The sequence below is a fragment of the Procambarus clarkii genome, chromosome 42, assembly GCF_040958095.1.
Source record: "Procambarus clarkii isolate CNS0578487 chromosome 42, FALCON_Pclarkii_2.0, whole genome shotgun sequence".
NCBI classification, from domain to species: Eukaryota; Metazoa; Arthropoda; class Malacostraca; order Decapoda; family Cambaridae; genus Procambarus; species Procambarus clarkii.
This window is the reverse complement of record NC_091191.1, coordinates 10773485-10789858: the sequence shown is the minus strand read 5'-3', so window position 1 is coordinate 10789858 and position 16374 is coordinate 10773485. Positions and strand designations below refer to the sequence as shown.

At 42.9% G+C, this 16374-nt stretch overlaps 1 protein-coding gene across 4 annotated transcripts in view; it reads right to left on the bottom strand.

Annotated features, from left to right (window-relative positions):
* LOC123770378 (putative neural-cadherin 2) overlaps positions 1-16374 on the bottom strand; it is a 460439-nt gene that overhangs the window by 46648 nt on the left and 397417 nt on the right. For all 4 annotated transcript variants that reach the window (XM_069339898.1, XM_069339901.1, XM_069339900.1 and 1 more), the window contains one exon: positions 3398-3517. In XM_069339898.1, the coding sequence (XP_069195999.1) occupies positions 3398-3517 (120 nt within the window). The remainder of the gene's footprint in view (positions 1-3397; positions 3518-16374) is intronic.

Genomic DNA, 16374 nt, shown 5'->3' with positions numbered 1-16374 from the left:
AAACACGATCACAGAGAGGAGGGAAGATGAGTAGGGGGTGAATGGGGGAAGACGAAGATCTTCCCCCATTTATGAGTCCCTATGAGTCTTCATGAGAAGCTCCAGGGAGCATTATGTCTCCTCAGAGGAACATGGAACACACACTCTTGTTAAAACTAAGTAGCATTGCCATGACTGCACGGCCTTGAGTGCAATAAACCGGTTCAGATGAACAGAGTGCAACACTGTGAGGCAAATGTTCACAGGAGAGAACACTGGAGTGAAGTTCATTATGAACAAAGAGTGTATGTGTGCGGTCACCCATCCACAGCGTGTTCCAGGAAGGCTGGAACGAAGCACCTCGCAGATACATAACCCGAAGACCTTAACCCCCCCCCCTCTGGGCCACAATTCACCAAAGCATTTACATAACCCCCTTACGAAACCTCTACATCTTTCCTGAGTCATAGCTGCTTTATTTACATTTATTCAGCAGTTTATGAGCTCCGAAGTACTCTACGGGGTCGTTTATAACGATAATAACCTGAGTTGTTAGGTTTCGAAGCTTGTAAACTGTTTTATAAATGCGAAGGAAGCCGCTATGATTAAAGAAAGGTGTACAGGTTTTCGTAAGGGGTTGTGTAAATGCTAAGGGAACCCTGAGGCTGGTATACCTAAATACCAGCGACCGGAGTTTACGAGAGAGAGAGAGAGAGAGAGAGAGAGAGAGAGAGAGAGAGAGAGAGAGAGAGAGAGAGAGAGAGAGAGAGAGAGAGAGAGAGAGAGAGAGAGAGAGAGAGAGAGAGAATTGTGATGGGCAGAAAACCCTACAAAAGTGAGTTTTCCTGATTGGCTGCCAATCCGGATTCCGGCAAGTACTATATCCAGACGTTAATCCACGGGTCAAGATGGATGTTCCACCATATCCAGCTGCAAATTTTGGAGGTGAACTTGAGATTTGTGAGATCTGTAAATGTGCATTTTTTTTGGTTCATTGTTACGCGCACCTGTTTATTCTCTTGGGATAGTGACACTACGACGTCGTGTGAATAGCCTCTACGACGTCGAGTGACGCTTCTACGTCGTGTGAGGCCTGTATGTCATCATGGAATCCTCTTCGACGTCATGTTTAACCTTTATGATGTCGTGTGAAATCTCTACGACGTTAGGTGAAGCCTTTTTTGTGCGATGTAAAGCCTCTACGACGTCGCGCGAGGCCTCTACGTCTTGTGAAGCCTCTACAACGTAGTATGAAGCCTCACTGACATCACATGAAGCCTCAATGTCACATGAGGCCTCTACGACGTCGACTGAAGCCTCTAAAACGAGTATTCTACGTCGTGTGAAGCCTGTACGTCGCGCTAAACCTCTGCGACGTCACGTGAAGTCTCTATGACGTTGTAGAAGCCTCCTTCCTGATGTCCCCGTAGGCTTCGCTATACGAGAAGCAGTGTTTTTAGCGGCGCGCGTGTACAGGGCGTCGGAATCAGAGGAGCTAACTTTACCACACAAAAGTTTTCTCATTCAGTGTAAACACCGCGGTCTTTTCCAGCGGAAAATACTGCAGGTATTGTAAGAACCTCGCAGATGTTGTCAAAACCTCACGGGTGTTGTCAAAACCTCCCAGGTGTTGCCAAAGTCTTAAACAGGCTATGTGAAATTCATGTATTTGTTGAGTAGTTAATGCAGCTCTTACCAGAAAGGATTAAATCCGAACTGATTGGTTCGGCGGTCGGTGCTTCCGGGAATTAGGGATCTTGTTATTAACAACAAGTTGTTTGATCGTGTGTGGCTGAAGCTGTGATGGTTAGAAAGCTGTCAGCGTGGCTGTCACGGGGGACCTGTCATGGTATAGCAGCGCGGCTGTCAACGTTTTGCCATGATAAGAGTGGCAAGGCTGTCAACGGCCTGTCATGGTGGTGGCGAAGCTATCCATGGCAAGTCATAGTGGAGTTGCGAGGCTATACGCGAGTTGCCGTGGCAGAACGGCGAAGATGTCACCGATCTGCCATAGTAGAGCGGCGCGGCTAAAAGCAGGTTGCCATAGTTAAGCGGCGCGGCTAACAGCAGGTTGACATAGTCGAGCGGCGCGGCTAACAGCAGGTTGACATAGTCGAGCGGCGCGGCTAACAGCAGGTCGTCATAGTAGAGCATTGCGGCTAACAGGAGGTCGTCACAGTAGAGCAGTGCGGCTAACAGGAGGTCGTCATAGTAGAGCAGTGCGGCTAACAGCAAATCTTCACAGTAGAGCAGTGCAGCTAACAGCAGGTCGCCCCAGTAGAGCAGGGGGCGCGGGTGCCAAAGCTAACAAACTCAGCTTTAGCTCTTCCCGTGAAATCTGGCGAGTAAGACAGTAATCCCCTGAGCAAGTAACGTAGTTCCCTCCTAACAAGCACCAATAAACTACCAACGAGCAGGTCAATATTTTTTTTAATAAACCGGAGGTTGAGCTTTGTGTGTGCTGTAGATATATGGCTGACGTAGAATAAAACATGTCGCTCTTGCCACAATTTTCATCTTAATTAAATACTGACCTTCTGATGCAAAAAAAAACAGCTGTTGATTGCTTGCTTGCTTGCTTGCTTGGCAGGCTGACATAAGCCAATATTATTATTAATAGTTCATAAAACAATATATTGTGGTCTCAAATTCATGCATCATCTTGAAGAGCCTAAAAGCATTGCTCCAAAAAGATTTTATCATAGATATATTACGCTACTGTGCGTAATATGTATGTATGTATGTATGTATGTATGTATGTATGTATGTATGTATGTATGTATGTATGTATGTATGTGTGTATGTATGTATGTATGTATGTATGTATGTATGTATGTATGTATGTGTGTATATATGTATGTATGTATATATGTATGTATGTATGTATGTATGTAAGCAATTAATTCACTTGGGTACTAGAAGACTGGAACCTCCAACCCCACGGGTGTGAGGCAGAAGCTCTTCCCCCTCTAGTATAATACAGCTACAATACAAAAGATTCCAGAGGCAACAAACCGCTGCCCAACTGAAATTGTATACCTACCCTAGCTGCTACTAAGTCCCCAGGAATATGTGATCAAGGCAGCCGAGTGTTGCCTCTGAAATCTTTCGTGTCACAGCTGTCTCATAGTACAGAAGGGGAAGAGCTTCTGTCTCACACCCGTGGGGTCGGAGGTTCGAGTCTCCTAGTGCCCAAGTGAATAAAATGCTTTTAGCTCGAAAACCACCAACAACACAGGTGGCCCCACCTTACAGGCACGGTACAAACATTACACCACACTATACAGAAGACCTCTTCAGACCCTTGACAAGCTGGAGGCATCACCCAGCTGTACAGGAGAGAAGATATTGACTGACTGTCGGAGGCGTGTGGAGGCTAAGCTGTAGGAGGAAGCAACGTGGAGGAGGAGCCACTAACTGGTAGTGTTGGAGGAGGCGTGGAGAGTGAGCAGGAGGACAGGTGCGGTGTTCTCCTTGACGAAGACTTCGTAGGAGGGATGAGTGAAGGCCAGGTTCCCTACGCCTGTCAACTGCGTCACTGTCAAGTAAACCAACACAGGCATGTCAAGATCTTGCTTCTAAGATTTCTTAATATTAGCTAATTATTATTTCTTAGTATTATTAAATTCTTTTTAGTATTTCTAAGTCTCTAAACCATTTTAAAATATTTTCGCACTCTAAATATGTGCTGAGATCATATATCAAGGGTATTAAATACAGTTTCACAAGAAATGCACAATAAACATTGTGAATAATAAAGTTATATGAATTGACTCAGAGTTTGGTCGCTCAATAGCAATTAAGAGTACTGTATAGAATTAAAAAAAAGTCAAATACATTCAAAATTGGTCAAATATATCCAAAATTGGTTAAATATATCCAAAATTGGTCAAATATATCCAAAATTGGTTAAATATATCCAAAATTGGTTAAATATATCCAAAATTGGTTAAATATATCCAAAATTGGTTAAATATATCCAAAATTGGTTAAATATATCCAAAATTGGTTAAATATATCCAAAATTGGTTAAATATATCCAAAATTGGTTAAATATATCCAAAATTGGTCAAATATATCCAAAATTGGTCAAATATATCCAAAATTGGTTAAATATATCCAAAATTGGTTAAATATATCCAAAATTGGTTAAATATATCCAAAATTGGTTAAATATATCCAAAATTGGTTAAATATATCCAAAATTGGTTAAATATATCCAAAATTGGTTAAATATATCCAAAATTGGTTAAATATATCCAAAATTGGTTAAATATATCCAAAATTGGTCAAATATATCCAAAATTGGTCAAATATATCCAAAATTGGTTAAATATATCCAAAATTGGTTAAATATATCCAAAATTGGTTAAATATATCCAAAATTGGTTAAATATATCCAAAATTGGTCAAATATATCCAAAATTGGTCAAATATATCCAAAATTGGTCAAATATATCCAAAATTGGTTAAATATATCCAAAATTGGTCAAATATATCCAAAATTGGTCAAATATATCCAAAATTGGTTAAATATATCCAAAATTGGTCAAATATATCCAAAATTGGTTAAATATATCCAAAATTGGTTAAATATATCCAAAATTGGTTAAATATATCCAAAATTGGTTAAATATATCCAAAATTGGTTAAATATATCCAAAATTGGTTAAATATATCCAAAATTGGTTAAATATATCCAAAATTGGTTAAATATATCCAAAATTGGTTAAATATATCCAAAATTGGTCAAATATATCCAAAATTGGTCAAATATATCCAAAATTGGTTAAATATATCCAAAATTGGTTAAATATATCCAAAATTGGTTAAATATATCCAAAATTGGTTAAATATATCCAAAATTGGTCAAATATATCCAAAATTGGTCAAATATATCCAAAATTGGTCAAATATATCCAAAATTGGTTAAATATATCCAAAATTGGTCAAATATATCCAAAATTGGTCAAATATATCCAAAATTGGTCAAATATATCCAAAATTGGTCAAATATATCCAAAATTGGTCAAATATATCCAAAATTGGTTAAATATATCCAAAATTGGTTAAATATATCCAAAATTGGTTAAATATATCCAAAATTGGTTAAATATATCCAAAATTGGTTAAATATATCCAAAATTGGTCAAATATATCCAAAATTGGTCAAATATATCCAAAATTCCTTTGATACAACAATTTAATATTTTTATATAAAAATCTTCAAAGCAAAATAGCTGTTGGTTAGTAATTTCCAAATACCATTACAAAGATGTAATGTTTAGAGCACATGAAAATTCAGGTCAAGTATAAAATTCAGGTTAAGTTCACCAAACATTATTACTTGGAATATGATTAATTTCCATATATAATAACCGGGAAAAGAACAATTGGATTTCCTATTACTTATGCTGCCGGAAGACAAGATATGGATGGAACCGATTGTCAAGTCAGTCACTTATCCGACGACAGCCAAGTCTCGAGTCCGAACAACTGTCCGACAACAGCCAAGTCTCGAGTCCGAACAACTGTCCGACAACAGCCAAGTCTACAGTCCGAACAATTGTCCGACAGCACAAATAGGTGAGTGCTGTCGGACACACACACACACACACACACACACACACACACACACACACACACACACACACACACACACACACACACACACACACACACACACACACCTGTATGTACAAGAGTCGGGACGTATTTACACTCTACATAAAGAAAGAACTTACATTCATGCTAAATATGCCACGAGGCTGCTGAAGAGACGAAGAATCTAAACAGAAGATATATTGAACATTTATGTGAGGCGATAATCCAATATTACGCTACGAGAGAGAGCTAGGCTTGTAGGCACACAGGGGGGCACAATCTTGCACAGCTGCAGCACAATCTTGCACAGCTGCAGCACAATCTTGCAAAGGGTGTGAGGCACAATCTTCCATGACTGAGGCACAATCTTGCAAAGGGTGTGAGGCACAATCTTCCATGACTGAGGCACAATCTTGCAAAGGGTGTGAGGCACAATCTTCCATGACTGAGGCACAATCTTGCAAAGGGTGTGAGGCACAATCTTCCATGACTGAGGCACAATCTTGCAAAGGGTGTGAGGCACAATCTTCCATGACTGAGGCACAATCTTGCAAAGGGTGTGAGGCACAATCTTCCATGACTGAGGCACAATCTTGCAAAGGGTGTGAGGCACAATCTTCCATGACTGAGGCACAATCTTGCAAAGGGTGTGAGGCACAATCTTGCAAAGGGTGTGAGGCACAATCTTCCATGACTGAGGCACAATCTTGCAAAGGGTGTGAGGCACAATCTTCCATGACTGAGGCACAATCTTGCAAAGGGTGTGAGGCACAATCTTGCAAAGGGTGTGAGGCACAATCTTGCAAAGGGTGTGAGGCACAATCTTCCATGACTGAGGCACAATCTCACAATCTCCCGCTCTTAGGGGCCTGCGGGATGCATTTAACACAAAATACGAGCTGCGAAAGTATTTTTTAAATTATTATGAATTAACAAAAAGCGAATTTACTGTGGAAGTGGTCTGGGAGGCGGGCACTTAACGTGTTATGTGGAGGCTACTATGCGTATAACAACCTTCCACTACTGGGCCAAGCTTGATATTTAGCGAACGGTAAGTAGCTTACATCGTAATATTTACTGATATGTAGGTACAAACTAGGGTAAAAAGCCTGTGCATTGCTCACAAAAATATACAGTCAAGTTTTGGTTACAATCATGATCACACATACAACATGCACAAACACGAATACAATCACACACACTTTTACATGTAAATAATACAAATTATGTAAATGCGGTTTACTTTTACACACAAAGGAGATTATGCTTAGAAATCTTGTTTTCTGAGAGAGAGCAATGTAAGGGTAATGTGCCCTGGAGGGCGTCGGCTCGTGGATCACACCCCCACCACCAACAGATCCTTTGGATCACACCCCGACCAGGTAGGTCCCTTGGATCACACCCCCACCACCAACAGGACCTTTGGATCACACCCCGACCAGGTAGGTCCCTTGGATCACACCCCCACCACCAACAGGACCTTTGGATCACACCCCGACCAGGTAGGTCCATTGGATCACCCCACCACCACCACTACCACCACCACTACCACTACCACCACCACCACCACTACCACCACTACCACTACCACCACCACCACCACCAGCACCACCACCAGGACCTTAAACATATAGTGTTCGGGGCCGTCCATTACCGCTGACGAACGACCCACGTAAAGCAAAACCGAACCTGGTACCAGGACGTGGCTTAGAGCTCCTCCATATTTACTCCTGTCGGCATAAACTGGTTCGTTTCCCCTCTCATGTACCGGTGATTGTTGCCTCCTTATGTACCGGTGATTGTTACAGGGCTCCATCAAGGAGCATATAATCTCCTCACACAACCAGACCATCACCAGAGACATCTTAACAAGCAACACTGAAATAGTCGACAGGTATACCGACAGCAGGAGACTCGACATCAGCGAGGCACTACACATCAAAAAGTCCAGACCATCAGTCAACAACCAGTTAACACATAATTACATTCTACCCACTTCAAGACCCCGAACCAACACAGAGACAGTAGAAGCAAGCAAAAATATTATATATATATATATATATATATATATATATATATATATATATATATATATATATATATATATATATATATATATATATGTATGTCGTACCTAGTAGCCAGAACGCACTTCTCGGCCTACTATGCCGAGATTCGAACCCATGACATTCAGAATCACCCCCAAACGTACACAGCATCCTGACCACCGCACTATTGGTGCATTTTCAAGTGCTTGAAGAGCAAACTTTGAATCACAAAGTTCAAATTCCTCCGCCTGTGTTTTCTTAAGTACCGATAGCCAGTAGCAGTGCCGCTAGTTCTGACATCAGCCAGTTGTTTAACCTGACTATGATGGTGTGTGTATAAGACAAGAGCCGTCGGTGTAGACAGTGTCCTCGTGAGATCTTAGGTTTGTGATGGAGGAGGGAAGTGTTTCAAGTGTGACAGCTTAGAGAAGAGCAAGAATCTCATTACCTTTCTTGGTGACGGGTGTGCGTGACACATGGACGGTGGAAAACAGATAAAAGAGGAATGTCAGTGACAGGTAGATTGTATTTCCAAGGAATGATCAGTTTCAGGAGATTGTGGTGGCCGGTGACTATTGATTGTGGTGGCCGTTGAAGGGGGGTGGTCGCTAATGGTTAATAAAGAGCCCATCTTCTTATTTAGATAGTACTTATAGTAATGATGTGAACCATTTGTACAAATATTGACGTAATAGACAATTAGAAAGTAGAATTTGGTACTAATGAATTTAGACAAATTGAAAAGAATTTTGTATTTATGTTGGTAATAAACCCTTAACCTTAACCATGCTAAGCCTAATAAACGCTATCTGAGGCCTAATATAATATGCTGAGGCCTAATATAGTATGCTGAGGCCTAATATAGTATGCTGAGGCCTCATATAGTATGCTGAGACCTCATATAGTATGCTGAGACCTCATATAGTATGCTGAGACCTCATAGTATGCTGAGACCTCATATAATATGCTGAGGCTTAATATAATATGCTGAGGCCTAATATGTTCTACACTGGGCCTAGGAATATCTACGTTTGGTTTGAACTTTATTTCTTCTGAACGCAATAAAGTGAATAGTATACCACATTCTACTAATTGTCCATTACGTCAATATATGTACGGTGAGCCACATAGTCACAAAAAGTACTATATAAGCAGGAGTCAGGGTTGTTAAAGAAGTTGTAATAGATGGTGAAGGTTGTGATGAGTCGGGTTGTGAGGGGGAAACAGCCCCCCTCCCCCTCTTTCTACCTCCTTTCCCTCCTTCTACTTCTCTATTAACAAAAGGATGAACACATTTCACAAGGGGAGAGAGAGAGAGTGCGAAACAGATGTAAATTAGGAGCTAACACGCGCGGTAAACAATACCACGAAAATATAATTAAACCAGATTTGTCTGATCTTCCTTGGAATGTGAGGCAGGGTGGCTAGGCCAGGGTGAGCCAGGGGCCAGGGTGAGGCAGGGTGCAGGAGCCAGGGTGAGCCAGGGGCCAGGGTGAGGCAGGGTGCAGGAGCCAGGGTGAGCCAGGGGCCAGGGTGAGGCAGGGTGCAGGGGCCAGAGTGAGGCAGGAGCCAGGGTGAGGCAGGGGCCAGGATGAGGCAGGGTGCAGGGGCCAGGGTGAGGCAGGAGCCAGGGTGAGGCAGGGGCCAGGATGAGGCAGGGTGAGGCAGGGGCCAGGATGAGGCAGGGTGAGGCAGAAGCCAGGGTGAGGCAGGAGCCAGGGTGAGGCAGGAGCCAGGGTGAGGCAGGAGCCAGGGTGAGGCAGAAGCCAGGGTGAGGCAGGGGCCAGGGTGAGGCAGGAGCCAGGGTGAGGCAGGAACCAGCATGAGGCAGGGGCAGGGTGAGGCAGGGACCAGGGTGAGGCAGGAGCCAGGGTGAGGCAGGAACCAGCATGAGGCAGGGGCAGGGTGAGGCAGGGACCAGGGTGAGGCAGGGGCCAGCGTGAAGCAGGAGCCAGGGTGAGGCAGGGACCAGGGTGAGGCAGGAGCCAGCATGAGGCAGGGGCAGGGTGAGGCAGGGACCAGTGTGAGGCAGGGCGGGAAGACTCAGCAAGACCAAAGGGTAAGAGAGAGAGAGAGAGAGAGAGAGAGACAGAGAGAGAGAGAGAGAGAGAGAGAGAGAGAGAGAGAGAGAGAGAGAGAGAGAGAGAGAGAGAGAGAGAGAGAGAGAGAGGGGGGGGGGGAAGGATCACAACTACAGCGCCTGATGAATGCTCCATAATTACTCACTTTACTCGCTTAAGTTGACTCATTAGTGACTCTTGTGTGAGCACACCCACGGCCCCTTCATGACCTTTCCAACACTGCCAAACCTTCACCAGTTCCCTTCACCAACACTGTACCAAACCTGTTTACGTCGCTTCATGTTAGAAATCCTTACACTTGTGTCTATCATCAATAGCATTTACGAACTTTTTTGTTATATATTGATTATTTTTTAAGGGCATAAACAAGTCATTCTTAGTTATAGAGATGCTCATTTGATAGCCGCGAAAGAGACGATTCCTGAAGCGAACAGAGACGTTTGGGCTCTGAAGATTTAAGATTCTGGCTGCAACCCGTTCTCGCACTTGCTTATAGTTAATATTGGCTTATTTAATAAGCGCATATGTGACATACTAATTGATTGTGAATATTTAAGTTTACCTTGAAAAGCTTCATAGAAAACACCGACCTCACCTAACCTTCTTAGTATGTTAAGATAAGCATCTTATTGCTTCTTATTTACAATTATTACTTAATCCTATCAACGGCTCTTAAGACCCGCCCAGCCGTTCCTCCTCTCTACACCTGTTTAAACACACGTCCTCCAAGTGTCATCCAACACATGCGAAACCTCTACATCTTTCAACAATCACGACGGTTTTGTTTAAGTTTAATCATAAATTTATAATTTATGATTGAATTTAATACAATTACAAAATTTAATAAGCAATTTATAAGTTCCGAAGTACCACGAGGTAGTTTATAATAATAGTAAGCTCGGGTTGTGATGTTTTCACGCTCGTAAACTGTTTAATACATGGAGATAACAGCCGCCATGATTGATACGTGAAGACCATGTGTCCATGTGTCGTGTACTCATGACCAGGGAACTCTTCCCTCGCTGGTAGGTCCTCTGGGAGAGTGTCACTCTTGTGCTGTGCCTGGTAAGTCCACTACGGGCTCACCATAGCCCGTGCTACTTGCAACTTTTTGTTCCTAGTAGCTGAATCTACAAGAGTAAGAAAGATAGCAGGATATAATTCCATCAGTAAGACATTAATCCAATTACAGAATTTCCCCAAAGGAAGCTTAGTAATTCTTTCCCGCCAAAATTATCATGGCGTCGCGTTACGAGGCTTCAGCGTGATCCCTGCTCAATAATTTCCCCAGGTAAGAGCTGCTATTAAACTTACGGAGTACCGGGTCGCTCTCCTCCAAGCGTTCTGTTAGTTAATTTTGTTAACCTCTTGAAGACAGTTAAAGCAGCAGTGAAGTAGCCCGCGAGCTCTGAAGGAAAGGGAATGTGACTACCGCGGAGAAACGCTTGATTGATATGTACTCACTTATGCTTGCGGGGGTTGAGCTTTAGGCTCTTTGGTCCCGTCCTCTCAACTGTCAATCAACTGGTGTACAGATTCCTGAGCCTACTGGGCTCTATCATATCTACATTTGAAACTGTGTATGGAGTCAGCCTCCACCACATCACTGCCTAGCGCATTCCACCTGTTACTCTGACACTGAAAAAGTTCCTTCTAACGTCCCTGTGGCTCATCTGGGTGTGTGACGTTGACAACTTTTTTATTAAGGGGTAGAAGCGGGGTAGGGAACGTCTCTATAAGAGTGGGAAGGTGCAGGAAGACGCAGTGATAAAAGTGTGGGAAAATGTTAATAAAAAAGTTCGACAAAGAAAAAAGTGAAAAAAATAGAGTAGCCAAAAATTGCAAAAGAGACAACAAAGTTTGTGATGGTGTCAGTTCAAGACTCGTCCCCCTTACACAACCTCAATCTTATTTTACTTATTAAAACGTTATTAACTTTTAAATTACAAAAAAAGGGCATGAGATACACACACACACATATTTTATATATATATATATATATATATATATATATATATATATATATATATATATATATATATATATATATATATATATATATATATATATATATATATATATATATATATATATATATACACACAGCGAATTATATGCATATTATATTATATGCATATAATTGCATATAATGGAATTATATGCACATTTTTTTCTCCACAGATGGGAACATGCGTAGACGCCTTCTGACTCCTGATATAAGGGGCCTTTACCCCCCCAAACCCCCCATTACTGACAGTAGGCCCCGTGTGTTCCTGGATCACCTGTATAATCAGGTGATCCAGGTATAATCAGTATAATGCTTGATATAATCAGTCCTACCCGGACTTCGTCAGGAGGTGAGTGTGTGTACTCACTCACCTATTTGTGCTTGCAGGATCGAGCACTGACTCTTGGATCCCGCCTTTCTAGGTATCGGTTGTTTACAGCAATGACTCCTGTCCCATTTCCCTATCATACCTAGTTTTAAAATTATGAATATAGTTTGCTTCCACAATCTGCTCCTTAAGTGCATTCCATTTTTACACTACTCTCACGCTAAAAGAAAACTTCTTAACATCTCTATGACTCATCTGAGTTTCCAGCTTCCACTCACGTCCCCTCGTTCTGTTATTATTACGTGTGAACATTTCGTCTATGTCCACTTTGTCAATTCCCATGAGTATTTTATACGTTCCTATCATGTCCCCCCTCTCCCTTCTCTTTTTTAGTGTCGTAAGGATCAGTTCCTTGTGTGTGTGAGTTCAACCACTTGGGCTGGACGGTAGATCGACGGTCTCGCTTCATGCAGGTCGTCGTTCAATCCCCGACCGTCCAAGTGGTTGGGCATAATTCCTTCCCTCCGTCCCATCCCAAATCCTTATTCTGACCCATTCCAAGTGCTATATAGTTGTAATGGCTTGGCGCTTTCCCCCTGATAATTCCCTTCCCTTCCTTGTGTGTGTGTGTGTGTGTGTGTGTGTGTGTGTGTGTGTGTGTGTGTGTGTGTGTGTGTGTGTGTGTGTGTGTGTGTGTGTGTTTGTGTGTGTGTGTGTGTGTGTGTGTGTGTGTGTGTGTGTGTGTGTGTGTGTGTGTGTGTGTGTGTGTGTGTGTGTGTGTGTCTAACTACAAGACCTAACTATTGACCTTCCCCAGAATACAGTGCACCACAACCCTCTTAACTCCGAGGTACCTACCTACCACTTCCCTGCAAGGTGTACAGAGACATAAGGTACCGAAACACTGCCACTCTGCTTCTGCTCAGACCAGGGTCTTCCCCGTCATAGAAAACTCGCGCTTAAGGGTCGGCAATGCCAATAACATTACAATTCTGGGCGAGAATGATCCCAAATTGAAAATTCCCAATTATCCTGGATATTTTTCCCAATTTCGTTGCTGGGAGAGCAGCACCGCACTCAATTCCCGCCTCTTTCTATGTTCAACCCCCACCCCCCCATAACTGTGGCCATCTTGTCATTAGAGTCCGTTTATTCTCTGAGTTTCACTCTATGTTTCACTCTAAGACTTTCTCTCCGCTGATTGGGTCCTCAGCCAGTCGGTAAAAAGACTTCTGAAATAAGGCTGGGAACGTCACAGGGAAGAGGCTAAGTCTGTGTGACTATCCCACCGGGAAGGAACAGGAAGGGCGGAGCGGGATAGGAGGGCTGGGTGAAGGAACGATCTACGACCGTTTGGACCATCGGGGATCGAATCCCGACTCTGCAAGACCCCTAACTGAACAACAACAAAAATCATATTTATCTGTATATATCAAACTCGATAAACGTCATGATTAGTTATCTTGCTTAATACTCTTTATCGTATTTCCCGCCTTCCTCAACCATACATACACAACACATTACACAACCCTGATGTATACATATACATACAGTTCTGGCGAAGACGCTGTTTATGGCACATTCCAAACACGCATACGAGACCGTCTTTGTTTTCTTATGCCAGCATAAGCATCAGCCTCAGATCTGAGGTCAATTTATTCCTGTTTCGTACAAGAGATAAAGAGGACCATTCCCGCGACAAATCTCAAGCAGGCAATGTATTACAGGGTTGTGAGTGTGTGAGGTGTCTTGTAGACCGGCATGCACTCACACACGCACGCACACACGCAAACTCTATTCATAATATTAAAACTAAATATGATAAGAAAATAGGACAGGAGTCATTGCTATAAACAGCCGGTGGCAAGAAAGGCGGGATCCAAGAGTCAGAACTCCACCTTACAGGCACAGGTGAGTACTAATGGGTAAACACACACACACACACACACACACACACACACACACACACACACACACACACACACACACACACACACACACACACACACACACACACACACACACACACACACACACACACACACACCCTAGATATGTAGATATGATAGAGACCAATCGGAGACCTCCGATTGGCGTGAAGTCACCAGTGGAGTCCCACAGGGCTCTGTACTCGGTCCTATCTTGTTTCTGATATATGTAAATGATCTCCCGGAGGGTATCGATTCATTTCTCTCAATGTTTGCGGACGATGCTAAAATTATGAGAAGGATTAAAACAGAAGAGGACTGTTTGAGGCTTCAAGAAGACCTAGACAAGCTGAAGGAATGGTCGAACAAATGGTTGTTAGAGTTTAACCCAACCAAATGTAATGTAATGAAGATAGGTGTAGGGAGCAGGAGGCCAGATACAAGGTATCATCTGGGAGAGGAAATTCTTCAGGAGTCAGAGAAGGAAAAAGACTTGGGGGTTGATATCACGCCAGACCTGTCTCCTGCAGCACATATCAAGCGGATAACATCAGCGGCATATGCCAGGCTGGCCAACATACGAACGGCATTCAGAAACTTGTGTAAAGAATCATTCAGAACTTTGTATACCACATATGTCAGGCCAATCCTGGAGTATGCAGCCCCAGCATGGAGTCCATATCTAGTCAAGGATAAGACTAAACTGGAAAAGGTTCAAAGGTTTGCCACCAGACTAGTACCCGAGCTGAGAGGTATGAGCTACGAGGAGAGACTACGGGAATTAAACCTCACTTCGCTGGAAGACAGAAGAGTTAGGGGGGACATGATCACCACATTCAAGATTCTGAAGGGGATTGATAGGGTAGATAAAGACAGTCTATTTAACACAAGGGGAACACGCACAAGGGGACACAGGTGGAAACTGAGTGCCCAAATGAGCCACAGAGATATTAGAAAGAACTTTTTTAGTGTCAGAGTGGTTGACAAATGGAATGCATTAGGGGGTGATGTGGTGGAGGCTCACTCCATACACAGTTTCAAGTGTAGATATGACAGAGCCCGATAGGCTCAGGAATCTGTACACCTGTTGATTGACGGTTGAGAGGCGGGACCAAAGAGCCAGAGCTCAACCCCCGCAAACACAACTAGGTGAGTACAACTAGGTGAGTACACACACAATATTGGACTAAAAAAATAAAAATAATAAAAAACATTTTATCTATATCTATAAGAGAGAATGTCTGTTAGTCTATCTGGTCAAGCTTAGAGGCTAGATACTTGGGAGCAGCCTCGCCCAACTTTGCAGGGGGAATGGTCTAGGGTACGGGGTGGACATAGGCTGGTCAAAGTTGCCAGAATTCAAAAGGGAACAGTGTTCCATCTTCATATACTGACTCTCAGAGAGAGAGAGAGAGAGAGAGAGAGAGAGAGAGAGAGAGAGAGAGAGAGAGAGAGAGAGAGAGAGAGAGAGAGAGAGAGAGAGAGAGAGAGAGAGAGAGAGAGAGAGAGAGAGAGAGAGAGAGAGAGAGAGAGAGAGAGAGAGAGAGAGAGAGAGAGAGAGAGAGAGAGAGAGAGAGAGAGAGAGGGGGGACTGTAGTGAGTCCTGGACAACCAAGATAAAGAGAGATAAGAAGACAGACAGAAATAGGGAGAGAAGGAAGAATCCGAAGGGGGGGGGGGTGGATGTTTGAAGAGAGCGAATTAGAGAGGAGGGGAGAGAAGAGAGAGGTGAATGGGAGAGATGGGATAAGAGTGGGGATAGTGAAAGAGAGATGAGATGATTATATATATATATATATATATATATATATATATATATATATATATATATATATATATATATTATATATATATATATATATATATATATATATATATATATATATATATATATATATATATTAATCCAGGTACTCATGAAAAATCAAATATTCAACAAAGGCCTTGAAGGCAATCACTTCAAGAGCTCTCTGGGATATACGTAATGTTCAAATTGCATAGCAAAAATATTTCTGGAGTTGGGTTTTTGAAGACAATGGCGAGGAGGACGGCACATTAGGGTGGTGCAGCCTGTCAGCGGCGAGGAGCGGCGCTCAGGCCCGCCACCACCAAATGACCTCTTAGATCATGCTTATACTGCCACTTCAACTGCCTCTGTGGCAGCCCTTAGTCTACACCCCCACAGGTCTCCACCACGCCCACACACACACTACCACTATCATCACTACCACCACCCAACACTACTACCATCATCACCACCACCATTACAATTAGCACAACCATATCCACAACCACCATTACCACCCCAACACCTCATATCCACCCTACCAACAAAAAAAATAGTAACTTGGGGAAGGGCTGAGAACACGTCCGGTTATCTCGTACGTGTCTGAGGAGT